We start from the raw sequence: 26,312 nt of genomic DNA on the forward strand, positions 1-26,312 counted from the left end.
CTTTACGTTTATTGAGACTTGTTTGAAAGCTCGTACCTAGTGTGGTCTGCCTTGATGTGTTGTCCACGTGCACTTAGCCCACCTTTGTTGGGTGGGTTGTCCTATAAATGTCAACCAGATCAAGATGGTTGGTACTGACACTTGGATCTTCCATGTCCTCTCTGGGTTTTTGTCTAGCTTTTCTATCAATTGCTGAGAGAGGATGTTAATCTCTCCTATTATGACTAGAGAATCGTCTGTTTTTAATTCTGTCAATTTTCGCTTCATGTATTTTGAGGCTCTATTAGATGTATGCACATTCTGAGGTCATGTCTTAATGAATTGGCCCTTTTATCATTGTGAAACGTCTGTGTTTATCTCTAGCAATAATCTTTGTTTTGTTTTTTTTTTTTTTTTCAACGTTTATTTATTTTTTTGGGACAGAGAGAGACAAAGCATGAACGGGGGAGGGGCAGAGAGAGAGGGAGACACAGAATCGGAAGCAGGCTCCAGGCTCTGAGCCATCAGCCCAGAGCCCGACGCGGGGCCCGAACTCACGGACTGCGAGATCGTGACCTGGCTGAAGTCGGACGCTTAACCGACTGCGCCACCCAGGCGCCCCAATAATCTTTGTTTTGAAGTCTAGTTATATGATATTAAAATAGCCAAGTTATATGTTAATTGTATCTCAGTGAAACTGGGAAGTAAAATAGCCATACTAGCCTTCTTATGCCTACGGTCTATATGGCGTATTTTTTCTCATTCACTTACTTTCACTTTATTTATGTCTTTATATTAAAGTGTTCTTTTGTAGGCAACATTTAATAGGGCTTTTATTTTCTTATCCTCTCTCTCTCTCTCTCTCTCTCTCTCTCTCTTGCATTCTCTCTGAGTGCACCATACACCAAGGAAAGGACATAAAGAGGCAGCCATCTGCAAACTAGAGAGACGACCCTTACCAAGTACCTGACATGCTGGCCCCCAGACCTTGGACTTTCGGCTCCAGTATTGCCAGAAATATTTGCCGCTCAAGCCCCCACTCTAGGGTATTTTGTTTTAGCAGCCTGAGCTGACTAAGACCACAGGAAAGATGAGGGCTGAAAACTCAGATTGGGGCCATCAGAGGTCATGTTAGGGGAGGAGGCACAAATGGAGAAGGCAGACTCTGGACTCCCCCAGTATTTAGAGGTCAGGCCAACAAGGCACCAGAGAAGCAGCCGCAGTGGGGCTGGCGGGAAACCAGGCAGGTGTGGTGTCCTGGAAGCCATAGGAAGGGGGTGGGGTGGGGGAGGTGGTTCAAGTAAGGGGCTGTGTCAGACCAAATGATGAGGAACCGGAGGCGGAGGCAGCGGCTGGGTTTGGGCCCGCAGGGCCTTTAGTGTCCCAGACAAGTGCAGTGTCGGTGGTTCAAACAACCACGTAAAACTCTGGACAAGTTTTGCCGGCATGGCAGAGCAGAGAAGTGTATATCTGAGATCTACAAAGATAAATAAAAAATAAAGAGCACTGGTATGCCCACATCCCAGCCAAGGAGATAGAAGGATCCCAGTGCAGTCCCAGGCCTCCGCGTGCCCTGTAAGAGAGAATTGTCAGCACCACCAGGGCATCATTGATGTGAGTTTCGTTTCTGCTGCTGTCTCGTGTTTCTTGACTGTTTACACAGGAACCAGTCCCTCCGCAATGCACTGTTTTGCATGTTGGTAAACGTCACCTAAGGGGATCATATCGCACATTTTCTTCCACAGACTGTAGTTGTGAGCACGGTTTGCTTCAGTTCAAAAAATGACCTCTAGAAACGTGTGCGCGCCAGGCTTCCGCGGGGGACTCCAAAGAGCTTGAAAGTGACCGCTGCCTTAGGGTCCCCCTGCCTCCCGAGGGACTCCGCGGCGGCGGCCCCAACAGGGTCGCTTGCAGGCAGGAGCCCCCTGGCGGGGGTGGGGCAGGAGTTGGGACGGTGAGCGAATCCCGAGCTGCCCCGCTGCCCTGCGAGGGAGGCGAGCGCGCCCACCGAGGCTCCCGCAGCGGCTCCTCCCCTCCGGCAGGCGCGGACCCCCTCCGAGCGCCCCCGGGGCGGGGCGGGGCCGGTGCCGCGGACCAGTGAGCTCGCGGGGAAGCGCGGCAGCCCCGCCCCGCGGTGTCCGCCCCACCCTCCCGCCCCGACGCGGAAGGTGCCGAGTCGCCCGGACCCACATCACCGGCCCGGCCACCCGCTTGCCCCCATGGCCGCCACCGCTCCGCTGCGCGACTGCCAGGTACGCGGAGGTTGAACCCGGCCGGGCCCCGCGGCCCCGGCATGGCTTGGCGCTCGGCGGCGGGGACGGGACCGACCTGCGCGGGACCCTGGATCCTCCGGGGAACCGGCCCCCGAGGGACAGGCGAGCACCTGGGTGCAGGAAGGGACCAGAGTACCCTCCTGTGGGACCCCAGCGGCGCGGTTCGGACCCCGCGGAGACCCCGAGACCTATAATGCATTAGCCCCAGCCAGTGTGGCGCAGGAGTGTCTCTTTCGGACCCTCCAGGGTGGGCAGCCTGAACCCATTTTGCAGATGAGGAAGGTGAAGTTCAGGGGAGCCGGGGGACTTGCCCCCCAGCCGTGCAGCCTGAGGAGCTGCCCGCTGTGCTCAGGGAGTAGAGGACATTTTCCTTCCCAGGGCGGGGTCGCAGGTCTGTGCACCCCGGCAGGATCCAAAGGGCAGCCCTAACAGTGAACAGTTCTAACGATCTCTAGATCTTTCTGCTGACAGACTTGTAGGTCTGCATCATTTGATAAAGTGGAGAGAGGAGAGGTATTGTTACTGTGCTTGGCAGATACCGTGTTTGCCTTCCAGTTGGAAAGTCCACCCTGCCCGGCCAAGCTCTCTAAGGCTCTACCCCTTTTCTGTCCCCCTAGACCTCCCCTCAGCCAGATCAGGGACCCCCGTTTCCTGAGTGCTCCCCTGGCAGACACTTCACAGTCACCCCGTGCATCCTCCAGAGCCCCATTCGAGGCCAGCGAAGGGTCTGAGAGAGGATGTTGCCAGAAGGCACACAGCTATTTAGGGACCCCTGGGATTTGCGTCAGGATCTGCCCCCTCGCACCCACAACTCGGCCTCCTCTGCTCTGCCCCGTCTATGAAATCCGAGAGTCCCTGCCAGCCCCCCAAGGCTGGCTCATATGGAAACCCACACTCACATGATGCGAGGCATTTGGAGATCTTCTGTGCTTGGGGGTTGGGGTTCACATTTATGGCTGGAGGACTACATGGAATAAAGCCCTGAGAGTCTCTTCTTGCTGTGTGCAGGCGTGGAAGGATGCGGGCCTCCCACTGTCAACCACGAGTAACGAGGCCTGCAAGCTCTTTGATGCCACCTTGACCCAGGTATGCCTGCCGGGCAGTGCGGCGGCCTCTCTAACGGCCGGTGGGGAGGTGTTTAAAATTACCAAATGCTTTTAACTGATTTATTTTTCATTTTTAAATGTTCTGGCCCATCTAACAGCTACATTTACTTACACCACGCAATGAACGGTCCTTACACAAGTGCAAGACAATGCTCCGCACCCCCATCCAGCACGGCTTTGCTTAGATTTACGGCCAGACTCCCGTGTCATGTGATGTACTCTCCCAGGAAAGCCGGTCAACGATGACCACGAGCAAGGGTGGCACTCAAAGCTTCCTAAGCTTCACATCTTTATCAGCACTCTTGTTTTATAAACAGTGAAGCTCTTCCGCCCCATTCCTGCCCAAATCTCCTGGCAAACTTGGGTACAGGAGGGCCCAAATGGGGGACCCAAACATGCTTCGTAATGCTTAGAGGCCCCACAGCCAACAGCTTGGGAAGTAGGGGATGCTGTTTTCAATTGCGTAATGATGTTAGCAGTGGGTTACAGCGCAGTTTACGTACTCCGGACCCTGGTGCATGGGAACGTGTTGGAGACAACCCACGGTGTGGGTGAGAGGTGCCCTCAGGGTCAGGCAGACAGCAGTGTTTATCAGGATGCTGACTCTCCCCAGGCCTCCCTCTATGGTCTGCTGAGGGTTTGATACGGGGCCCCTCCACTTCGGGCTTCGGCCCCTGGCTGGGGCCAATTTTTGAATATACCACTCTCATCTATGGCTCTTCCAAGACCCGCCACCGTATTACCAGTAATTTCTAACACCAGTGAAGGAGCCTGCAGTTTTAGAACTAGGAGGGTCTCAAGAGGTAGGGTCTAACCACTTTGTTTGACGGTGGGGAAACTGAGGCTCAGAGAGCTGCGCTGACTCCTGCAGTGAGGCAGATGATGAGCAGGGTAGGCCTGGGTCTGTATACACCGATGGGAAACTAGAGCCGGGTTTATCATGAGCAGTGAGAACCCTGCCTGCGAACTCCATCCACACAACGTAAGGACCGAGGAAGCTTCTAGAAACATAAGTACAAGAAACAACCAGTGAGATGCTGTGAGCTTGCCGAAGGACTCCACTGTGCTCATTTGAACTCTGTGCCCTTCCTGCACGTTTTGGCCCCAGTAGAGCCCCGGATTTGTTACAAAGCCCGTGCCTCAGTGTAGCACAGTCCTTCCCCGGACCCCGCCTGTGTATCTTCTGTCCCATGTATCAGCATCTCTGGGCCATCCTGTGTTCGAGCGTGGGCGTCTCCGCTCCAACTCCCCCGTGTCTTATTAAAACACACTCTGCTAATTCTGTGTAGATGCAGGTCAGACATTTGAGAGGACACATCTTTTTTGTTTATTTTTGAGAGAGAGAGAGAGAGAGAGGGGTGAGGAGGGGCAGAGAGAAGGGACAGAGCATTCGAAGTGGGCTCTGTGCTGATAGCAGTGAGCCTGATGGGGGGCTTGAACCCACGAACCGTGAGATCACGACCTGAGCTGAAGTCGGACGCTCCGCCGACTGAGCCACCCAGGCGCCCCTGAAGGTCTTTTTGGAAAAGAATGAATGGAAAGTAGGAAGGTTCCGATTGTGGCGCCCGACTTTGAGGCCCCCTCTAATGGCTAAAGAAGTTGATGTTCGGGGCAGGTCACCTGTCAGGAAGAAGCTTTCTTTAGATGCTTCTTTCCTGAATATGGGGGCCTCACCCGCCCTAGAAAGTGTGCCTTGAGTTACGAGTCTTCAGGCTCTTCGCATGAGACCAACCCGGGTGCAGTTCAGGTCATGGAATACTTCGTTTGCTAGAGAGAAAATCCAGATTCAGACACATGCCTTCCTTAACATGAACTAAGGACTCCCTGGGGACAACGTTGTTTTGCCTTTTCTATTTCAGTATGTCAAATGGACCAATGACAAAAGTCTTGGTGGCATTGAGGGCTGCCTGTCAAAGCTCAAAGCAGCAGATCCGACCTTCGGTGAGTGATGCTGTCCCCGGGTTGAGGAGCCGCGTCTCGTGGGTCCGAGCGCTCTCTGACTGAGAGACTCCACTGGCCTGGGGAGGGCAGGCTGGTGGCAGTGACCAGGCTGGCCTTTTGCCCAGAGGGAGGGCAGCAAGACGAGAGCCACTGGTAGGCTTGGCATAGCACTGCCTTCATAGAGATGCCAGGTTCCACATAAGGCATCTTTCTTTTGAAAAAAAAAGTTTTTTTACATTTATTTATTTTTGAGAAACAGACTGAGACAAAGCATGAGTGGGGGAGGGGCAGAGAGAGAAGGAGACACAGAATCCGAAGCAGGCTCCAGGCTCTGAGCCGTCAGCACAGAGCCCGATGCGGGGCTCGAACCCACGAACTGTGAGGTCATGACCTGAGCCGAAGTCGGACGCTCAACTGACTGAGCCACCCAGGCGCCCCTGTAAGGCATCTTTCTAGTTTTTTCCCTAATTGTTTGTCAGGTCGACAGGGAAGACACCGGTCCTATTTCTCAGGGGAGGAAAGAGAATGAGAAACGTACCCCAAACCACTCAGCTGGTAGTTGGGTGGCTAGGACCACATAAGGCTTTCTGTTTTCCAGAGCTGACCTAGAACATCAGAGGTGGCTCCTGGGGACTTTCAGGACACCAGTGAGGCTTAGCCCGAGCATCTGGGCCGCCAGGGCCTAGTGACGGAGGCTGGTATCACAGACAAGCCGTGTGCGCAGAGGGCCTGGGGAGGTCAGCCCCGTGCATTTCGGAACCCCAGGAGGGTGGCCCCAGGAGGGGTGGGGTTCCAGGCCTGGAGGAAGGGCTGAGGAGGGCAGGGCAGTAACCACTGTCCCTTTCCATGCCACTGTGGCCAGCTCCCGCTGAGGACAGGACGCACGGGATGGGAGGAGAAGGAGGCTGAGCCCAGCCTATGGGCCAGGAATGGGCTCGGGCTCTCTGAGCAGACCTCGGGCCCCGGGATAGAAAGGGGGACCACATGGGTCGTCCCAACGCTCTGGTTGGGTCCTGGGTCTCCGGCCTCGCCAGTGACTGAGTTCCAAATGCTGGCGGACCCCGTGCCTCTGTCAGGCTGGGGGCTAGGAAGCTCAAGGGGGACCCGGGGGTCTGCAGACCTGCCAGCAAGGTTGCTACAAGGGCACAAGGCATACCCTCCCCTCTCCTCCCCCCCACCCCCCAAAAAGCTCTCTGCGCATGAGTGGCTGAGACAGACTGTACTCCAGGGACCAGCCCCCCCTGCATGGAGCATCTCCTCAGCAGCCCCCTGGAGGCCCGGCGTTGGTGGTAGTGACAATATCAGCCGATGAGGGAAATTAGGGCTGGGGGGTCGTGGGAGCCGGCAGGCAGCCCTGACCAGTTCACCCAGTGAAGGAAGATGCTCCAGACGTTGGCAGAATGCCCTTGTTGGAAAAATATTTGCGGAGGTACAGCGTGTCTCTAGGGCTGCTTCCGCTCCTCGTGAGTGGCGAGGGCCCAGGCTGGGTTCCCCACTGCTGCGGGGGGGCCCGGTGCACAGCCGACCAGCCGCCTGGCCTGCCCCTCCAGGGATGTGGGTAGTTATTCCCCGCTTGAGGCTGGGCAGGGCAGGGCAGGGCTGGGCAGGGCTGGGCAGGGTGGGGCCGGGCCGGGCTGGGCTGAGGTGGACGCCCTGAATCACGAGCTGCTGCTTTCCAACCTTTCGCCAGCGATGGGCCATGCCATCTCTAATGGCCTCGTGCTGATCGGCACCGGAAGCTCCGTGAGGCTGGACAGGGAGTTGGACCTGGCCGTGAAGACAATGGTGGAGGTCTCCAAAACACAGCCGCTGACGCAGCGGGAGCGGCTGCACGTGTCTGCAGTGGAGGCCTTTGCCAAGGGGTGAGGGCCTCCCCGGCCGTGGCTGGCACCCTGAGACCGCGCTGGGCGATGCCCCGGGGGCTCCTCCACCGCCCTTGGGAAGCGGGACCAGGGGTGGGCTCGCCCTGCCTCCCGTGGCCATCTCTCAGTGAAAATCACATCCTGCCCGTCTGCCGTGCCTTCACGTGACTGCAGAACGAGAAAACAGTTGGCTAGGATTTCCAATTTAGCATCCAGACAACTTTCCTTCTCTAAATGAATTGGGTGTTATGTTTGTGACAAAAATGATAGGACCACGTTACAGAAACGTATGGAAGACCAGAGCAGAAAGCACTCGCCCTATCCTCGCCCCAACATACCCTCGCGAACATCTGTTCACAGCCTTCCGGGTTGTCCCCCCCCCCCCCCGTCTCCCTTGTGGCCACGGCTGTCCCCCTGTGTTTCAAGGTCCCGCAGCCCATCTCTGGGACAGCCCCTTGCGTCTGCGCAGCCAGGGGAGATGCCCCGCACAGCTAGGCGACCTGAGCTGATGTCTCATGGGTTCCGAAGCAGGAACGAAAGGGGCTGAGTCAGTGGCAGGTGTCGGCACGGGGGTGGGCTTCCCCCTCAGCTGGCTCCCCCTCACACAGCTGGTTCCCGGTCCCAGGGAGATTGCCTTTGGCAGCCTGTTAAACCAGTTTTTTTGTTTGTTTGAATTCCAGAGTAAAACTTCCCACTGGTTTTTCAATGTTCTGAGCCACAACCTAACATGGAAACTTTTTTGTGTGGGTGTATGTAGAATATGTTCCCTCTCTCTCTCTCTCCTCTGTCTCTCTCCCCACACCCCATCTCTCTGTCTCTCATATATATGTATATATATTATAAATATATACAATATGTTATATGTAAATATATTTATATAAATATAAGTATTTAATATAGGAATATTTATATAAATGTATATTATAATATATAACTATATATTATGTATAGTATATGTAATTATGTATTATATACTTAAATACATATATACATATTTCAGACTCTGGCAAGAAACGATGCCTTTTGCCCACCACATGTGTATGAACTACGTGTTCAGCGCTGCTGAGAAATCTCTCCTTGGCTTTCAGGAACTTTTCCAGAGCCTGTGAACTATGGGAACAGATTCTCTGGGACCACCCAACAGACATGTTAGCCCTAAAATTTTCCCATGATGCCTACTTTTATCTGGGCTATCAGGAACAGATGCGGGATTCTGTGGCTCGGATATACCCCTTCTGGACGCCCGACATCCCCCTTAGCAGGTATGTGCCAACTGGAAATCACGTCGTTTCTTTCTTACTCTCTTTCTCTCCTCTGTCCTAAAAGCATGGCAAGGCTCCTGGCCTTGCCCTGGAAATAGTGAATCTGCTGTGGCTCTTCTCCGAGTTCTCGAAACTGAAAAGATCTCTCTGTTTGCTCTTCCTCCCATCCTGTGAACAAGGCAGCAGCATGTGTATCGGTCAGCCCAGGGTAGTTTTTGCTGCGGTAACAAGCATCCTCTGGTTCTCCAGAGGCTTGTTTCTCACACATGCTACACCCCTGTCGTGGGAGGACCCAGGGCTCTGCACCCCTTGTCATTGTCTCCCTCCTACATCAGGGTCCCAGATGGTGAAGATGCTTTCTGGACACACTGGTCACTGAGAGAGAGAGAAGAGGGCACCCCTGAGGGACTCACGGTGGCAAGGCTTACGGAGGAAGGGCCACCCTGCCACTCCCAAGTCATTGGCCAGAGCTGGTCATCCCCCTCCCCCCCCAGGACACCAGGCAGTGGAGCTCTGCTGTGCGCTCGGGAGGAGAGGGAGGCCTGGAGTACCTGAGCGGTACTCCCTCCCGTGTGACGGCTGCACAGAATTGCCTTCATTGTGTCTTAGTCACAGGACGGTTGTGAAAATCAGACAGCCCCGTGGATTGGAGAGCTGGGTTAGGCAGGGTTCTCTATAGAAACACAACCAGTAGGGTATGAATATCTGTAGCTATATTATTTACATGTTTATACGGGGCAGAGATTGATTGATTTTAAGGAATTGGCTCATACAGGTGCAGGGACTGGCAAATAAGTCTGAAATCCACAGGACGGGCCAGCAGTCTGGGGAGTCCATGTTGTAATCTGGAGGCAAAATTCCTTCTTCTGAGGACCTCAGTCCTCTCTCTTAAGTCTTCAACTGTTTGGACGAGGCCCACCCGTATTATGGAGGGTAATCTGCTTCACTCAAAGTCTGTAGATTTAAATCACATCTGAGAGATTTAACCACATCTGAGAGATACCCTTATAGAAACATCTAGATAGTATCTGACCGAACAACTGACCGAACAACTGGGTACCATAGCCCAGCCAAGGGGACACATGAGAGTAACCATCCCAAGAGCCTAACAATACCGGGCACACCATAAGCATTCGATGCATGTTTCAATGCGGAAGGTTAAATGACCCCAATAAATATTTAAAAGCAATATTTAAAATATTTAAATATTTAAAAGAAATAAATATTTAAGGGGTGCCTGGGCGGCTCAGTAAGTTAAGCGTCCAACTTCGGCTCAGGTCACGATCTCATGGTGTGTGAGTTCGAGCCTCACATCTGGTTCTGCAGTGAAAGTGCAGAGTCTGCCTAGGATTCTCTCTCCCTCTCTCTCTCTCTCTCAATAAATAATAAAACTTAAAAAAAGAAGGAAAGCAGTATTTAAAAGAAAAGTCTGGAAGCCCGTGTGCTAGAACACTGCAGCTATGAATCGTGAGAGCTAGACTTTGTCACTATGCGCGGTAGTAAAGATAACACCTGAGTCACCAGTAGAAACTCTGTTGTTCTTCCTTGTTTTCATGGGATCCCACAAAACTACAGCAAAAGACTGCCTCTGTCACGTGAGACTGGCCCGGCGCTCAGTGCTGATGATCACAGACGAGCGATGGAGAAATGGCAGTGTGTGCTGATTCAGTGAAGTGTCCCGTCCCGGGCCGGGCCTGGGCCAGGAGCGAGAGGGACAGACGGGTCCTGGCCGCTAGGAGCTGGGGTCTGGGGAGGAGCTGTCCAGCAAGTACAGGCGGGGCTGGGCTGGGGGTGTGCACGCCGCTGGCCAGCAGAGAAGCCACTGCCAGCCTGTGCTCACCAGTACTTCCCAAGGGAGGTGTCCCGGGCTGTGCCCCCAGGTGGGTGTCACCAGCCGGACAGGCAGGAGAGGGCCCTTGTCGTCCTCAGTGGAGACAGCGCGCTGATGTCTTAGGGGGTGGGCTGTGAGTCGCAGAGGGGCCCGCTGCAGAGACGGGGTTTAGGGTAGACGATTGTGCCGTCGCCGGGGGTCACGGCGCTCCCCACCGATCAGCAGCGTCCAGTTGCTGGGAAGCCTGGTGCTTGGGGTGGTACCTGGAGGGGGCGTGTGTCCGTCTCCTGGGGCTGCTGGGACAAAGTGCCATAGACCGGGCCGCCTAAAGCGACAGTCCATTCTCTCACAGTTCCAGAGGCCACAAGTCGGGAATCCAGGCATCACCAGGGCTGTGCTCCCTCCAGAGGCTCTAGGGGAGGCTCCTTCCTCGCCTCTCCGTGGCTTCCGGCGGGAGCTGGTGATGCGGGGTGTTCTTGGCCTGCAGCTGCGTGGCTGCGGCGTCTCTTCTGTGTTCACGTGGCTCCATCCTTCGTGTGTTGTTTGTACGTCCCTGTCCGAGTCCTCCTCTCCTTCCTCTCGTGAGGACATCCGTCGTTGGGTCTAGGGCCCACCCTCGTCCCGCAGGACTTCAGCTCGATGGCGTCTGCAAACGCCTGCATTCCAAATTAGGGTCCGTGCTCAAGCATCGTTTTGGGGGACACGGTTCGGCCCATGCTGAGGGTTGCACAGTCCACTGTTGTTGAAGACTTTTTGTTTGTTTCCTCTCTGTTTTTTTTAGCTACGTGAAAGGCATCTATTCCTTTGGCTTGATGGAAACCAACTTCTATGACAAGGCAGAAAAGCTTGCCAAAGAGGTACGTGGGCCCTTCCCCTCAGGGGTGGCGTCAGGCGGGGCAGAGCCCACGCGGCCCCCCCTCCCCGCCCCCCCACTCTGGTCCGGTTTCCCGAGAGACCCTGGGGAGGACTCATATTACCAGCAAGGGCAGCTGGCCCTCCCACAGTCCGCACACTGCCTCCACGGGCCAGGAAGGTGAATGAGGCCCGGGGAAGCTGTGTCCACCTCTCCCTCGGGGCCCCGTGCAGGGCCGCCCCAGGCTCCCCGAGCTCTTGTCTGTCTCTGTCCAGAGCTCCACGGTCGCAGACAAAGGTTGCCTCCGGGTGGCCCCTGACCCGGGGGCCGGGGTCTTGTCAGCCAGCTCTTCCCTCGACCTCTGCCTCCCCCCAGAGGGAGGGAACCATGGCGAAGGGTGCAGAGGAGTGTGGTTTTGCCAAGCGCCTCCTGTCGGGCCGGGCCCTTCCCGCCAAGGGCCGGCTGGTACCGAGGTGCATGCTGGACGCCCCTCACCAGCGGACCGGGACCGAGCAGTAGGCCGCGGCGGTGGACTTGGGGCTCGTGGTGTCCTCTGCGGCCCTCGGAGGCCGTGTCCTCCAGCCCCTCTCCTCACAGGAGTGGAAACGGACCCCGGGAGGGGCTGTGGCGCACCCGGGGGCGCCCTGTGCCTGGCTCCGTGACAGACACCCACTCTAGTCTGCTCATCCCCTCCGCCGCGAGGCAGCACGCTCCTCGCCGTCCAGACGAGGGGGCCACGGCGCAGAGAGGCCACGGTTGGAGCCTGCTCACGTCCAGGCAGCTCAGGGAGGGCAGAGTGTCTGCTCACCGGGGCCGCCTGACCCGACCACCGTCCGTTAGGCTGCCTGGACCAGACCCGGCTCCCCCGCGTCCCGGCCAGTGTTCCTCCCCATAGACGTTGCCCTGGTTGCCCACTGCACCCCTCCCCCGGAGGCAGCCTGCACCCTTGGGGGGCCCAAGCGGCCATGAGGTTTCTGAAACCTGTTCCGGTTACACAGATGGAGCCCAGACTTGAGCGCAGGGGGACGGTTCCATGCTCCGTGGCCGTCTGGGCTCCGTGGCCTGAGGGAGCAGGACGCGCTGTCCGGCGGGTCAGCCACGGGAAGGTGCCCTGAGCGCCGGAGGGCTGTCAGACTGGCTCGAGAAGCCAGAGGGCAGACAAAAGGTGCAGGCTGACGCCCCACCGGGAGCAGGACGTGGTGGAATGGGGTGCCCTTTCTCCTGCTGTACCCACTTGAGCGGGTGCCACGCTCTGAGCCCAACACCAGTACACCCGAGGTGATTCCTGGGCAAGGCCATGCTGTGACAGTGACTGCCAGGCCTCCAGGAGAGCGAGGGTGGGCTGCACCAGGCTCCGCTGGAGTCTGGAGAGGCCTCACGGTGGTGGTGGTGGTGGTGGTGGTGATGCTTGGGCCTGCGAGCTTCTGCGTGCCAAACCCCAGGGGCCCCGAGAGCAAAGGGCTTCAGGCAGGGGAAGCACAGCCTGCTGAGCTCAGGAAGCTTGGAGCCACGTGATAGGCTGAGGCTCAGGGCGGATGGGGGCGGGGCGGGCCCTAGGGCAAAGGTTGGGGGGGACAGGCAGGGCGGGTCGTGCAGTGCCTCCTGGCTCTGTCCCAGGGAGACTGGGGAGGAAGCTGGTCCGGAGCCCCTGGTGGAAGGTGGGGCCTAATCTTGGCCGTAGGTCTGGGCCACTCCCTGCCCTGAGCTGTGCCCCGCAGGAGAGCAGCACACTTAGGGGATCCCTTCTCAGGACGCCCCCTCCCCAGGTCTGCGCGGCCGTGCCCCTGCAGTCCCCGAAGTGTCCTGGTCCTGCAGGGCTCTGCCGAGGTGCCCATTGTCCCCGAGGACACCTTCTTTCTTACAGCGCCCCCACGTGGACCGGGCAGGCCCGTGCAAGCAGCGGGCGGGAGCAGAGAGGCAGGCTTACCGGGGAAGACCTGTCTGCCTAGACCTCACAGCAGGTGCCAGGCCAAGGCCTCTGCCTCTGTGAAAGGCACGGGGCACCGAGGCAGTCAGTGGGGCTGGAGGAAAGAGTGGCCTGGTGTGCAGGACCTGGGCTCGTGTGGATTGTCCCCTGGGCCACTTTGAGCCTCAGCCTGCCGCTCTGTGCCTGGCACTTAGGAGGTGCGCAGTAAGCATGAGCTGAACACAGGACTAAAAGAAAGCTACAAGGGGGTAGGAATCACGCCCCGTGTCCTGCCCGCCTTGCTGGTCACCCGGCAGGCTCCCCGGTCACGTGAGTGGCTGTTGTTATTCATAGCAATCCCGTCAGAATGAGCCCGGGCTGCCACACGCGTGGTCATCCACGAGGGGCAGCCGTGAGCACTCGGCAGTCTGCACAGCATTCACGCACGCCCACCGCGTCCACTTGATCTCCAAGGCCAGCCCCGAGGGGATGGCGGCATTGCTCCTCACCAGGGGGGACAAAGGCCCAGAGAGGCTGGCCGGCAAGTTGCAGGTGACTCGGCCGCGTGCAGGAGGCTCTGGGGCCAGGAGGATGAGTCCTGGCTTTGGAAAGACCCAGCGGTGGTCTTTCAGCCTCCCTGAGCTCAGTTCCTCACCTTTGAAATGGGCGGTGAGATCCTCGCTGGTGGCATCCTGTAGATGGTCAGCGGGGCTGGACTTCGGGGTCACTGCTGTTTTGAGGCAGGGCCCGGTGCACACGCGCTCCAGCAGCTCAGGCCCCTGCTCCCCACGTAACCTGGTCACCAGGCGGCCTGACTAATCCTCGGGACCTCCGACCATCTTCCACCCCCTCCCCACGTAGGCTTTGTCCATTAACCCGACAGACGCATGGTCGGTGCACACCATCGCCCATATTCACGAGATGAAAGCAGAAATCAAGGATGGATTGGAATTTATGCAGCACTCAGAAACCCACTGGAAGGTACGATTCCTGTCGATGGGTCATCTGCCTGGAAAATCCCGCCCATCCCCTTGGGTTAAGGCTTTAAGGACAGAAGTTACAGGCTGCAGCTTAGTTCTGGGGGAGCTGGGTTGTGTCGAGCCGCAGTGTCCCCAGGGACCCACAGGGCTCCCCGAAACCTGCCGGTGTTTTGCAGGTGATTCTAGAAGATTCTAGAATCTAGAATCTAGAAGATTCTAGAAGTTTTGGGCTGGGGCATTTGGTGTAAAGGAACGGGTCAGAAGATGACCGAGGACACAAGAGCCTGGCACGGGGGAGAACCGTAAGAACCCTGAGCTGTGTCTTACCACCAGCCGGCTGGCTCAGCATGGAACCCACGGGTGGGCTCGGGGAGCACGCGGCGCAGCCAGGGGCCGATGGGGCAATGATGTGCAGTCGGCTCCCCTAGGCAGATACTGATAGTGTTTGCGAGAGTGCTGAGTCTGGGGGAGGAGGAGCAGCTGTGTGGCCATATCCTCTGGGCTGAGGGCCAGGGGCTTGCCCAGGCAGAACCGAGGGAGGCCAGGGAAGGCTTGGGCCAGGGCCTTCCAGCACATTCCATTCACATCCCTCCCCCAGACGCTGCGATTTTACTGGGTGTTGGGTGTTGGAGGCCTGGCTGGACCCTAGGGCAAGAAAGTGACCCTCTGAGCCTCGGTTTCCTCATCTGTATACCTGCTGTTGTAACAACTGGGAAGCCCCCAAATGAGTTCTCCTTGGTGTTGGTTCTAGACATGTGTAAAATGAGGCAGCCCAGTCTGGCCGCCTAATGCTTGCATCTGTCCCCTGCTGTGGCTCCTGGCAGCCTCTGGCCCGGCAGGACAGTCTTGCTTTTTAGATAGTGTGGCCTGGGACTCCCTTTCCCCCTCCTCCTGCCCCAGACTGGTGCTCAGTCAAGATCCTACCCTGGGGACCCAACAGAGAGTCCAGCCCAGACTTCTCTGTCCTCAAAAGGCCTGATCAAGTGGAGTGAGCAGCTTCCCAGCAGCCCATGAACCACACCATGATAGGGACACTCTTAGGGATGTGGAAACCCAGAGGAGGCATCCAACCCCCCTGGACTTGAGGGTGAGGTGGTCACGGAAGGCTTCCTGGAGGAGGCAGCCCCTGAGCTGGGTATTGAAGGGTGGCTAGGAGTTTGCTAGGTGATAGATGGGGAGGTGGAGGGTATTCCAGCCAGATTGAGCAAAGACACCGAGGCCTGCAGGGGCCTGTGAGGAAGAGGGGACACAGGCAGCCTGGGTGTCGTCAAGCAGACGTGGGCCTTGGAGAAGGTGTTGTCAGTTCCTCTTTCCAGGAGGTAGAAGGTGGTGTCCAGGTAGAGGAGGAAGTGTTCGCGGTAGCCTCACAGAAGGAAGGGTTAGTGCTCACGATGGGGCCTGCAGACTGCCAGTCGTCAACCACACCCCCCTTCCTTGCCGGCCTCGCCAGTTCCTGAGGGGAGTCCAGCCCTGGGCTCATTGATCCTCGCGGCTTTATTGGGATTTGGACACCCCGGGGGCCTCGGCACCTGTTTGTGGATCCATCGCTCGTTTTCTTGAGGCTTGAGGAGCAGGGTGACCTCCGTGTCAACTGTCCTCGGAGCTGACGGGGACGTCGGGACACAGAGGTGCCCGGCACAGGCCGGCCTCAGCATGGGTGCCGGGGAACGTTTCCCGCACTCAAGGTCGGGGGACGGTCCTGCACTGTCACAAAACCACAGCTGGTATTTTTTTTCCCACAGGCTGTCAGATTTTTCTCTAATTCTCTCATTTTCCCCCCCAGGACTCTGATATGCTTGCTTGTCATAATTATTGGCACTGGGCTCTGTATCTGATTGAGAAGGTAAGCTGGTTAGCTGTCTTATCCTACAAAGATGTCCAGAGAAATAAATATTTGTCTACCTTTTGTGGTTCCCCGGGATAATAGTTTGGGTTTGCACGTTTAAATGGTGTCTGGTGTAACAGAGCATTAAGGTTTTCAAATAGCTCTTCGGGCTTAAACTACGTTAGGTGTTTTTCGCTGTGTGGACGCGGAAGCCGTGTAAGCCGCATGTAATTTGTGGACACAATTTAGGTCAAGTGTCCTCAGCCGCTGGAGTGAACGAAGCCCCCACCCCTCAGGCTGCACCTGAATGAGCTGTGAGACCCTCCAAATGCTTTGTTCCAGTGAGAGTGAGGGTGTGGGGAACAGCCTCGCCCCCAGGGATTCTGCCCCTCGGTCCCCTTTGTACGGGAGCTTCCTACAATGGTGCTTATCGTGGAAGAAATCTAGAAGCTCCCTAAAAGCCCAAGGGAAAATGCCCAGAAGTTGAGGGTCCGCGGTGACACAGAGATGCAGTGACACAGTGTGTGGAAGAAAGCAGTGGTCCCCATTGAATGTAAGACAAGGAAAATACAGGGGAAATAAAAAGACTAGAAAAATAACGTGAGAAAGCTCATAAGAGTCTGACAGGCGCAATGGGGACAATAATGCTTCAGTAGAAACTGTCCTCTTAGCAGCAGAGGCGCCAAGAGCCCAGAGCAGAAGTGGTTCTCCTCTTCCACCCTAAGACCCTCTGGGACACTGCCCCTGCCCCCCCCCCCCCCCGCCATGGGATGTGCTGGGGTTGGGGGTGGGGATTGGCTTTTCGGCTCATTTCTCATATTACGTTTCACCTTTGCTACATTTCACCTTTGCTACATGTTTTTGTTTTTTTAAAGTTTATTTTGAGAGAGAGAGAGAGAGAGAGAGAGAGAGAACGAATGGGGGAGGGGCAGAGAGAGAGAGAGGGAGGGAGGGAGGGAAAGAATCCCAAGCAGGCTCCTGGCGGTCAGTGCAGAGCCTGATGCGGGGCTCAAACTCACAAACTGTGAGATCATGACCCGAGCCGAGATCAAGAGTCAGACACTTAACCGTCTGAGCCCCCCAGGCGCCCCTCCCCTTTGCTGCATGTTGATCACGGGACCTTGATTCTTGATTTTTCCAGGGCGAGTACGAGGCCGCGCTGACCATTTACGACACGCACGTAAGTCTACTTTCGCACCTAGTTGGGTTGAGGGCAAAAATTTGCCTTTTTAGTCTCTAGCGGGTGTTTGAGCCCGTCAGTATTGTCTCAGCCAGAAACAACAGCTGAAGCAAGAACTCACCTCTTGTGTAAGGCCTGCTGGGGTGAATTCTTGCCCCACGTAGCGGCGTAACCCGTGACCCAGATGGGTCGAAGACCCTCGGGGACTCTGTGCGCCATGGGTGCTGGTAGAATGACGCATCTAAGTTGGTCCTTTCTGGCATCCCGGGCTTTTCTCTAGTCATTTTAGATTGCTTTTCTCTGGTAGAATCAGTGATCTGCCCACGGGAACTTTTTTCACTGTAGCAAAATATGTACGAGATTTGCGTCGGGATCATTTTTGCGCGTATGGTTTGGCGGCCCTGGGTCCATTGACTGTCACCACGGCCTGTCTCCAGAACTCTTTGGTTTCTCCGACTGTAACTCCGTGCCCGCTGAACACTAGCTCCCACCCACCCTCCTCCAGCCCCTACGTGTGCCTTTAAGAGAAAACCAGCCTAATTCACGGCTCCTGGGAACCCCTGTGCAGACTTTGAAACAGGAGACCGGGGTCACAGAAGTGCCTGGGGCCCAGGGCTCTAAACCCAAGGAAAACATTCAGTAAAGTTTCAGTTGAGTCTTCCTGTCGAGTTTTGTCAGGATTGTGTAGTGAGAAGTGAAGGGTGACTACTCAAGTGCCGTGAGGCACAGGCCAGCCGAATGCTGACCTGGGAACTGGTGACACAGCCTCCCACCGGCGTGGCCTGAGGCTGGGGACCGGAGGTGACAGATGCTTACCGGCCTCTGCTGGAGGCTACTGTTCTCTCTTCTTCGGGTTTCCAGCCTGGAGCTGCTACAGGCCTGGGCAAGGGGATGATCCTGGTAGCTGAGGCAGAGGGGCGGTGGTGGGGGCTCCTGTTTGCTGAGGACTGGCTCCGTGCAGGCCCCACACGTGGCCCATCCCTGCGGCCCCTCATGTGCCTCCCCCCCCCCCGCCCCGCCCCTGTCTTCCAGATCCTCCCCAGCTTGAAGGCCAGTGGAGCGATGCTGGATGTGGTGGACAGCTGTTCCATGCTGTACCGGCTGCACATGGAAGGTAGCCCGGTCTGCGTACTCCCCTTGCGCTCCTCTGCCCTCTCTCCTCCCACAGGACGAGAGGAAGGGGACCTGGGCCCAGAGCTGGGCAGGAGCTGATGATCGAGCCACTCGGGGCCCCGCTGCAGGCCCGAGTGGCTTGCCCATCTGTGGGCCTGGGTGCCGGCTCTGCAGTTACCTTCCAGCCCGGCTGAGGCCTCTGGGCCCCGTGCCTTTCCCACGGCCTGCCCTCCGGACCCGCAGGGCACGGGTAGCACCTGGCCACCTGTCTTTGGGTGCTGCCTCCTCTCTCAGAACAAGAGAGGTGACCGTTTCTCAACTCCCTGGGATTTCAGAGAGCGAGGTTTCTCAACATTGTCATCCCACACTCTGCAGGTAGCCGGTTGCCAGATGCTTCTCCCTTTCCCCTCAGGCCCAACCTGTATCCGCTCCAGGCCCTGGGTCAACGGGACGACGTGGGGATGAGACCTGGGCAGGGCAAGCCGTTTCCGGAGGGTTCCAGGAAGGCCTCCTCGTGGAGGTGAAATGTGAACCATGTTAGGGTGTGCAGGGTTTTGCCAGGCAGGGGTGGGAAAGGATATTAGGTGCAGGGAGCAGCCTGTCCACTGCCCCCAGGACACAGAAACCGGCAACCTGCTACGGGACGAGTGACCGAAGAGCAGGGTCAGTGTCCAGGCTGAGAGGCAGCTGGGGCTGAGCTCGGGTAGGCCGAGGCCAGAGCAGAGGCTGCTACTGCGTTTTCCAGGCCAGCCCACGATGTTCACATGGTAAAGCGGCAAGATTGAAAGCTGGTCTGTCGAGGGGCCTGGAAGAAAGGGGGAATCCTGTTGACCCAGAGACCCTGTGAGCCCTCTGCCTGCAGAGGCAGGGCTTGAAGCCGCCTGGAACTCTCTGGGGACCCTGCAGCCTCTCACCTTGGTGCACGTGTGGGGGGCGGCTCAGAGGGACAGAGGCTGGGAGGCACGGTCGTGGGGCCAGGGGCATGTGGAGGCAAGACAGAGGACACTCACTGCCCCACCACAGAGTGGAGACTCAAGACACCTGTCCGACCTGACGGGCCGAGACAGAGGTCAAGGGCAACATCTCCCGAACCACTTCGGGAGGTGCCCCCAAGAAGCAGGAAGAAGCTAGTAACTTCCGGGAATCGGGAGGTGCTGCTGGGGAGCGGAGAAGGGTAGGGGCTGTCTATAGAGTTGAGAAATCTAGACACGAAGGTGGGAGAATTATTAACTGAGCAGATTTTTATAAAACACCTTGTATCTCTCAGGCGTCATATGTAACCATAGGAAGAGTTTTCTGTTATGTACTTTTTAAAAGTTTATTTTTGGGGCGCCTGGGTGGCGCAGTCGGTTAAGCGTCCGACTTCAGCCAGGTCACGATCTCGCGCTCCGTGAGTTCGAGCCCCGCGTCGGGCTCTGGGCTGATGGCTCGGAGCCTGGAGCCTGTTTCCGATTCTGTGTCTCCCTCTCTCTCTGCCCCTCCCCCGTTCATGCTCTGTCTCTCTCTGTCCCAAAAATAAATAAACGTTGAAAAAAAAAAAAATTTTAAAAGTTTATTTTTGAGAGAGACTAAGAGAGGGCACAAGCAGGGGAGGGACAGAGAGGGAAAGGGAGGATCTGAAGCAGGTTCTGTGCTGACGGCACAGAGCCCGACGCGGGGCTCGAACCCACAAACCGTGAAATCATGGCCTGAGCCGAAGTCGGACGCTTAACCGACTGAGCCACCCAGGCGCCCCCACAGGGAGAGTTTTAAAAATGGTTTTGGGGGTTGTCAAAGGGGCCAGAAACTTCACTTACTACCCTTCAATAGGTTAATTTGTTTACCTTATGAATCTGTTGCTTTTATAATTACAAGAAGTTAACATAAAATGGGCCCAAAGGCCTCAGTATGAGGCCCGATGCCGCTTGCCGGCCCCGCTCCCCTGCCCAGCCTCTGGGGGGCGTGGGGGTACAGGAGGCCCCCGCGCAGGACGTGCTCATACAGAATGCCAGGCCTATGGTTTCTTCCCCGTGTCCTCAGGGGTGTCCGTGGGGGAGCGGTGGCAGGACGTCCTGTCGGTGACCCAGAAGCACAGCCGTGACCACATCCTGCTGTTCAACGACGTGCACTTCCTGATGGCATCCCTGGGTGCTCGGGACCCCCAGACCACGCAGGAGCTTCTGACCACCCTGCAGGATGCCAGCGAGTACGCACCGCAGACTGGGCCCTGCTGAGAGGGCAACAGAGGCCGGCTCCGTCCCTGCCCCCGCCCCTGCCCCTGCCCGCCGGGGGTGCTGGGGGTGGGGGCCCCCTCGGGGAGTACGGCTGTGGGGATGCCATGGGGGTGGGGCTGCTGCCACATGTGCGCCCCGCAGGTGTGTGCTCCCAGGTGGGTGTATCCCACGGGGTACACTTGCTCCCCCGAGAGATGGGGCACATCTCCCGGCTGGGGGTGACAGCATCTGTGTCATGGGCACAGCCTCCCACGGGCGACATGGTGAGGCCCCAGAACCAGAGAGACCTGCTGCTTATAGCATCTGAGATCCCAGACTGAGCCTCAGATCTCTGCTCTGAGCCTCAGTTTCCTCATCTGCAAGCTGGGGACAGTGGCAGGAGAGGGAGGTGCAGTGACACGGTCATACAGCTCCCCGGCACAGCTCCTGGCATGGGGGGGGGAGGCCCCGGGGAGCCCAGGGTCCTCCGCAGCATGGGCCACCGGGGGTGTAGCTGAGCCCCGCCTGTAGGGCTGGAGCTGCGGGAGGCATGACCCCTGGTGGTCTGTCCTGGGGGCCACGCGCGGGCTGGCCACCTCCACGGCCGCTGCCCTAGCCCTCCTCCCAGAGCTGTGCTGCAGGGACGGTGGTCTGTGGTCGGGGAGGCAGCTTCAGGAGAGGTGTCCGCTGTTGGCTGTCTTTTCACCACAGGGAAGGCCTGGGGAGCCCACCAAGCACTTGAGTATTTTTTTTTTTAATCTTTTTAATGTGTACTTATTTTTGAAGGAGAAGGAGACAGAGCATGAGCGGGGGAGGGGCAGAGAGAGAGGAAGACACAGAATCCGAAGCAGGCTCCAGGCTCCGAGCTGTCGGCACAGAGCCCAACGTGGGGCTCGAACCCACAAACTGTGAGATCATGACCTGAGCTGAAGTCGGACCCTCAACCGACTGAGCCACCCAGGCACCCGAGTATTTGATTCTGGCTTTTAAGACAGGCTTAGAGCGGGCCGCTGCCTCCATGGCTGCAGGCCCTGTGACCCAGACCAGCGGCCACCTGAGGGCCAGCAGGGAGACAGGGGCCGTGACAGCCGTCTGCCTCGGCCCCGGGGCCAACTCCAACACCAGGCCTTTACCTGCATCGTCTGCAAGCCTCCTGACAGCCCCGAGCGGTTGGCGCTGTTCCCCACACTTTACAGATGAGCAAGGTGAGGCCAGAAGTTGAGGGGCCTGCCTGAAGTCAGGTCGCTAGTGAACAGCAGAGTTCAACCCAGGGTTGAGAGAACCCCCCCAGGATCTCCCCTTCCTGGCCGCTTCTCCTCCGTCGGCTCGCCCGACCAAAGCACCTGCTGTGTCAGGCCCAGAGCCGGGGACACCCTCCCCTCAGGACGCCTGAGTCAGGCAGGGAGGCATCTGTGCTGTGCCGGGCAGTGCAGAGTGCCCTGCAGGTGACCGAGGGCACCTTCTCCGGCTGGCAGGTCCCCCGGGGAGAATTGCCAGCACCTCCTGGCCCGTGACGTGGGGCTGCCCCTGTGCCGGGCCCTGGTGGAGGCCGAGAACGGGAACCCGGACCGTGTCGTGGAACTGCTCCTGCCCATCCGCTACCGTATCGTCCAGATCGGAGGCAGCAACGCCCAGGTGAGCCTCGGGCCACACCAGCAGCCTGGGTCCGGCAGGGTCTCTCGGCGTGGGCGCCCGTGGTGCGGGGGTGTCCTTACCATTCGCGTCCCCCGGGAAGCTTGCCCCTGAGAACAGCCCTGCCCGCAGTGGGGTGGGGGCTCCCGTCCCTCATCCCACGTTACAGGAGCCCAACCTGCCCGGCGACCTTTCAGAGAGACGTCTTCAACCAGTTACTGATCCACGCGGCCTTGAACTGCGCTTCTGGAGTCCACAAGAACGTGGCACGGTGAGTTCCTCGCTCACACCCACGCCGGGCTTGGGGACGTTTCTGAGCATCGCTCCCTCTCTCACGGGGGTCTCCCCACGGGCTTCCAGCTTGCCCTGAGTCTCCCACCTCCCACCGCCCGAGGCTACGGGGGGGTGGGGGGTGGGGGGGGGGGGCTTGGTTTTCCCTGTTAGCATGCTCGGCTTGGCCAGAGGGGGTCCACCCCCCCCCCCCCAGGCTGGTCCTCCTGCCCTCCCCAGCCCACTCCTCATTCGAGCCTTGCTGTAAGTTGCCCAACACGTCCTGCTGTTTCAGGGTCCTGGGCCTTTGCACATGCCGCATCCTCTGCTGGGGACGCTCTTTCTTTCTCACGGGGCTGACTGTGCCGGGCTCCAGGAGGTGGCGGGGGGCGGGGGGGGGGGGGTTGTGGCAGGCAGACCCAAGGGCTGGCGGGTGGTTCTTATTTCTCATGTGGGAAGTAACACTAGCAACTATCTCTTACGCACGCACACACAATGGGGCTGGGGCAGGGCACATTACCCTCAAGGCTGTGGGGTAGCTGGAGCTGGTGGGGAGTTAGGGAGAGAGGATGTCCTGGAGAAGAGACAGTTGAGGGGAGGCCCGAAACCAGCGGGTTTGACCAGACCCATGGTCTGGTTAGGAGGAGGGGCTGGAGGGTTAGGGATGTGGGGGCGGGGGTGCCCCCAGAAGAAAGCTCTGCAAAGCCCGGCCCTCACTAACAGCCTTGGAGCTCCCACACCTGACTCGCCTTGCCCTACGTGGGGCAGCCGAGTTCCATGCTGGTTCCTGCACCAGATCTTCTACCTCTGGGGTGAGATGTGACCCCTCCTCATGGGTCCCCTGCGCCCCCCACCCCAGAACACCGAAGGGAAAGGGAGGAAGGGAGGAGCTGTGGGTAGGTGTCAGGAGAGCCGGTGAAAGCCCTGCGGTGAGTCCCGGGTGGCCTCTGGCGGAGCCGTGGAAGTCACGTGGAAAGCCCGAGGGTCTGAGCGTAGGCTCAGGCGGTGCATGCTGGGTGAGCCCCAGCTGCCCCAACAACATTTCCAAACGGAGCAGTGCAGGTGTTCTCAGTGCTGATGAAACAGGTGTACACGCTCTGGAATCGGTTAAGACTCTGAAGCATCTTTGGACACGTGTGGTTCATAAAAGCCACACCCCTTTCTTTAGGGGGCAGATCCCTTAGAGAGTTCCAGGTCCCGGTGTGGGTGCGGGTTGGCAGGGAAGGTGAGGCCCTTTGGATAGGAGGGCTGAGGGCAGGAGCAGGGGAGCTGGGGCCGGTGCAGGGTGGGGGCCTGCCATGGTGGGTAGAGGATGCCCTCTGGGCTGGGCAGAGGGTACTACGCAGGAGGGGGTCTGTCCACGGGCGAGCTGAGGGGGAACGGGCCCCACACGCAGCCTGGAGCCCGTGGGGACCACCGAGGGCCACCTGCTGCAGCCAGGGTGACAGGCTCGCCTCCAAGTGCCCTCCTGTCATTGACAGGAGGCTCACGCCCCTCCCCTCCAAGGTGGAGATCCTGGGCCCCCTGCAATGGCGTCCCCACCCCTAGGGCCAGGCCTAGCCCCTTAACCCCCCCTCACCCCACGGAATCACTCTTGTCAATTGTTTGGGGGTCTTCCCTTAAACGATTCTTGCTTTGTTCAGACTTGCCTTCCCATAGCCACTGGCCTTCCCAGCGGGCCTCATGCCTGGCTTCCCCTTGACCCCCACAGTCCAGTTCTACCCTCTTGTCCGGTGGAAGGATGGGCCCTGGCTTCCTGAGGCAGGTGAAGCCACAGTTATGTGCTCACCCAGCTATGTGTGTCTCGGGGACAGCGTCAAAATGTTCTCCAAACACTGGACGTTCTGGTTACGCACTGGAGTCCCTACCTTCTCATCCTGGAACCTCCCGCGCCTGGTTCACCACATGGTCCCCCTGCCAAGGTCAGGCCTCCTGCTGCTGGGCTCTGTCCCTCCTGTCCCCTCTCTCCGGTAGCCCGGGAAGGGGAGCAACTTGCTTTTTCTGCTCATCTCAGCCCCAGGCCGAGCTGCCTGTCCTGCCTTGGGGCCCGGGAACCATCAGGCCCCACATCCTTCCAGAAGATTCCACCACAGACCCTGTCCCTGTTTCCACAGGAGCCTCCTGATGGAGCGTGATGCCTTGAAGCCGAACTCACCCCTGACCCAACGGCTCATCCGAAAGGCTGCGGCCGTCCACCTCCTGCAGTGAGCTAGGCCTGGCCCCCTCCCTAGCGTCAGATCTGCTGCCCCCTGGCTTCTAGGGTTAGAAGCGGCTAGAGCCCGTTAGGTGGTTCTGTTGAGTAATTTTGCAGCTTTAAGCAAAAAGCCCTGTAACCAGCAGCGTTACAGGGAGCGGGGACACCAATCGACTTTAAACACGAGTCAGGATCTTTTCGTCCTTGTCCAGGGCTGAGGGGCAGCCTCAAGCAGTTAGAACCAAACTAGTTTTTTACCACTTGCCTTGCAAACTGTATCTTCGCAGGGCACTCCCGCATCTCCTGGTGTTCAAGGGTTGGAAGGCGGGGTTGGCTGGAGGCCAGCGCAGCTCAGGGAGGACAGTCTTCCACACAGCCCCTGGGGACCCCCTCCCCCCAGGCCGCCCCTGGGATAAACCCTCACCTCGTCTTCCTCATATTCTAGATCTGTTGTCCCATCTTTTGGTTGAGGGCACCCATGATGGGGGAAGTGACTTGCCCGGGTCACAGCTAGTGGAGGCCCTAAGATTCGCCTTGGGCCTCCGCAAGGCCTCACCTCACCGTCTGTGGGTCCCCCAGCTGCCCCCCCCTCCACCTCAAAGAAGCACAAGCATGTGGGGGGCCCTCTGCCGTCTCTGGAGAGGTCTGTGAGCTTCCCAGGGGGCTTCAGTGGTGCCGATCAAGGGGCCTCGGGTATGTGGTTTCCTTTGCCAGCTATGACTTTAATCATACGAGTGCACAGGCGCTGAGTTGACACACTTTCTGGGGCGTGTGGATTGAGCCCAGGGTTGCCCTGTTGTGGCAACAAACACACAGCACTGTGGCCCGTGGCTTTACCACGATCCGAGCCGGTTTTACAAATGCTGCCTCAGTCTCAGTTTCCCCCTTTTCTTAACCTGGCCCTTAAATCAGGGAGTTGCTGATTTCACTGGAATGCGCCCGTGAGGGGCGATCCTGGCCCCTAAATGTTTCTCAGGTTCCTTCAGTGTAAGCTGACATTAGGGAGGGACCCAGGCAGGGGGCAGGTCTCCTGCAGTGGAGGCCTCCAAATCGATTAGACAAATTTTCTGAGATTAAAATAAATCAGATAATCAGTTCCTTTGACTTGCTGGTGACACCTTTCCGCATGTCCCATGTGTCAGGCCTGGGTCATGGGGAGGCAGGCTTCTCCTTGAACTTGGGGTGTGGGTGGGGCAGTGGGTCAATGGGTAATTACAATAGGATTTCGAGAGGGGTGCTGTCTCTACTCGGGAGATAGACACACATTCCAAAGGCGAGCCTGCCCTCCGATCCTGAGCTGTCCCCTCCTGCCGGATGCCATGACACAGCAGGCTCACACTCCATCGGCCCCCCCCCCCCTCCTGGTTCCAAACAAGACGCAGAGTGGCCGGGGAAGGCGGAACCCGGGTCTCTCCTCGGAGAAGCCCTCCACTCGTGTGGGGCAGGCTGGCGAGGATGCCCTTTCCTCCCGTGCTGTGACCTCCTCAGGTCAGGGATGGGATCTGTCCCAGCACCACACAGCACTTGGCCTGCACTGAGGACCCGTCGAGGAACATTGGTGAATGAACCCATGAACGGATACATAAAAAAATGAAGCAGAATCTTACTGGGGGAGGGAAGAAATGTGTCTGATGGGCAGGCCCACGATAGGACAGATGGAGGACGATACCGTTTAGACTCAGCAGCACCAAGCTATTGATAATCGGTGCTGATACTGAGCACCTCCTAGGTGCTGACACGATACAGGGAGAGGAGCATCGGGAGTGGGCGTTGGGGGCGCTCACCCCCTGCAGACAACCCCAGGGCTGTGGGGACCTGACATCTGGGCCAGGCACCCCCTGAGCCCTTGCTACAATTGTGCAGGGGGTTGAGTCAGGCAGGCCTAGGCCTTAGGGCCCTTGGTTGAGCACTGG

The 26,312-nt window shown here is 58.0% G+C and overlaps 1 protein-coding gene across 5 annotated transcripts; it reads left to right on the forward strand.

The window, feature by feature from the left end:
* The first annotated feature begins 2,136 nt into the window (after positions 1 to 2,136).
* Positions 2,137 to 25,503, forward strand: TTC38 (tetratricopeptide repeat domain 38). Of its 5 annotated transcripts, XR_003970105.1 has the most exons (15): positions 2,137 to 2,231; positions 3,261 to 3,338; positions 5,218 to 5,299; positions 6,990 to 7,161; positions 8,250 to 8,423; positions 11,036 to 11,111; positions 13,875 to 13,994; positions 15,777 to 15,836; positions 16,960 to 16,998; positions 18,031 to 18,112; positions 20,131 to 20,296; positions 21,779 to 21,938; positions 22,133 to 22,206; positions 23,917 to 24,127; positions 24,320 to 24,406. XR_003970105.1 is itself a non-coding variant. In XM_030320933.1 (14 exons), the coding sequence occupies exons 1-14, from the start codon at positions 2,199 to 2,201 to the stop codon at positions 24,411 to 24,413; spliced, it is 1,410 nt and encodes a 469-aa protein (XP_030176793.1). In that variant the 5' UTR covers positions 2,137 to 2,198; the 3' UTR covers positions 24,414 to 25,503. The 5 variants fall into 5 exon arrangements, 4 of the variants coding, with proteins under 4 accessions (XP_030176793.1, XP_030176794.1, XP_030176796.1 ...); XM_030320933.1 differs by lacking the exon at positions 23,917 to 24,127 and having other exon boundaries at positions 24,320 to 25,503; XM_030320934.1 differs by lacking the exons at positions 23,917 to 24,127; positions 24,320 to 24,406 and adding an exon at positions 23,849 to 23,905.
* The last annotated feature ends 809 nt before the right edge of the window (positions 25,504 to 26,312 follow it).

Source organism: Lynx canadensis, chromosome B4 (genome assembly GCF_007474595.2).
Source record: "Lynx canadensis isolate LIC74 chromosome B4, mLynCan4.pri.v2, whole genome shotgun sequence".
In the NCBI taxonomy this organism is placed as follows: domain Eukaryota; kingdom Metazoa; phylum Chordata; class Mammalia; order Carnivora; family Felidae; genus Lynx; species Lynx canadensis.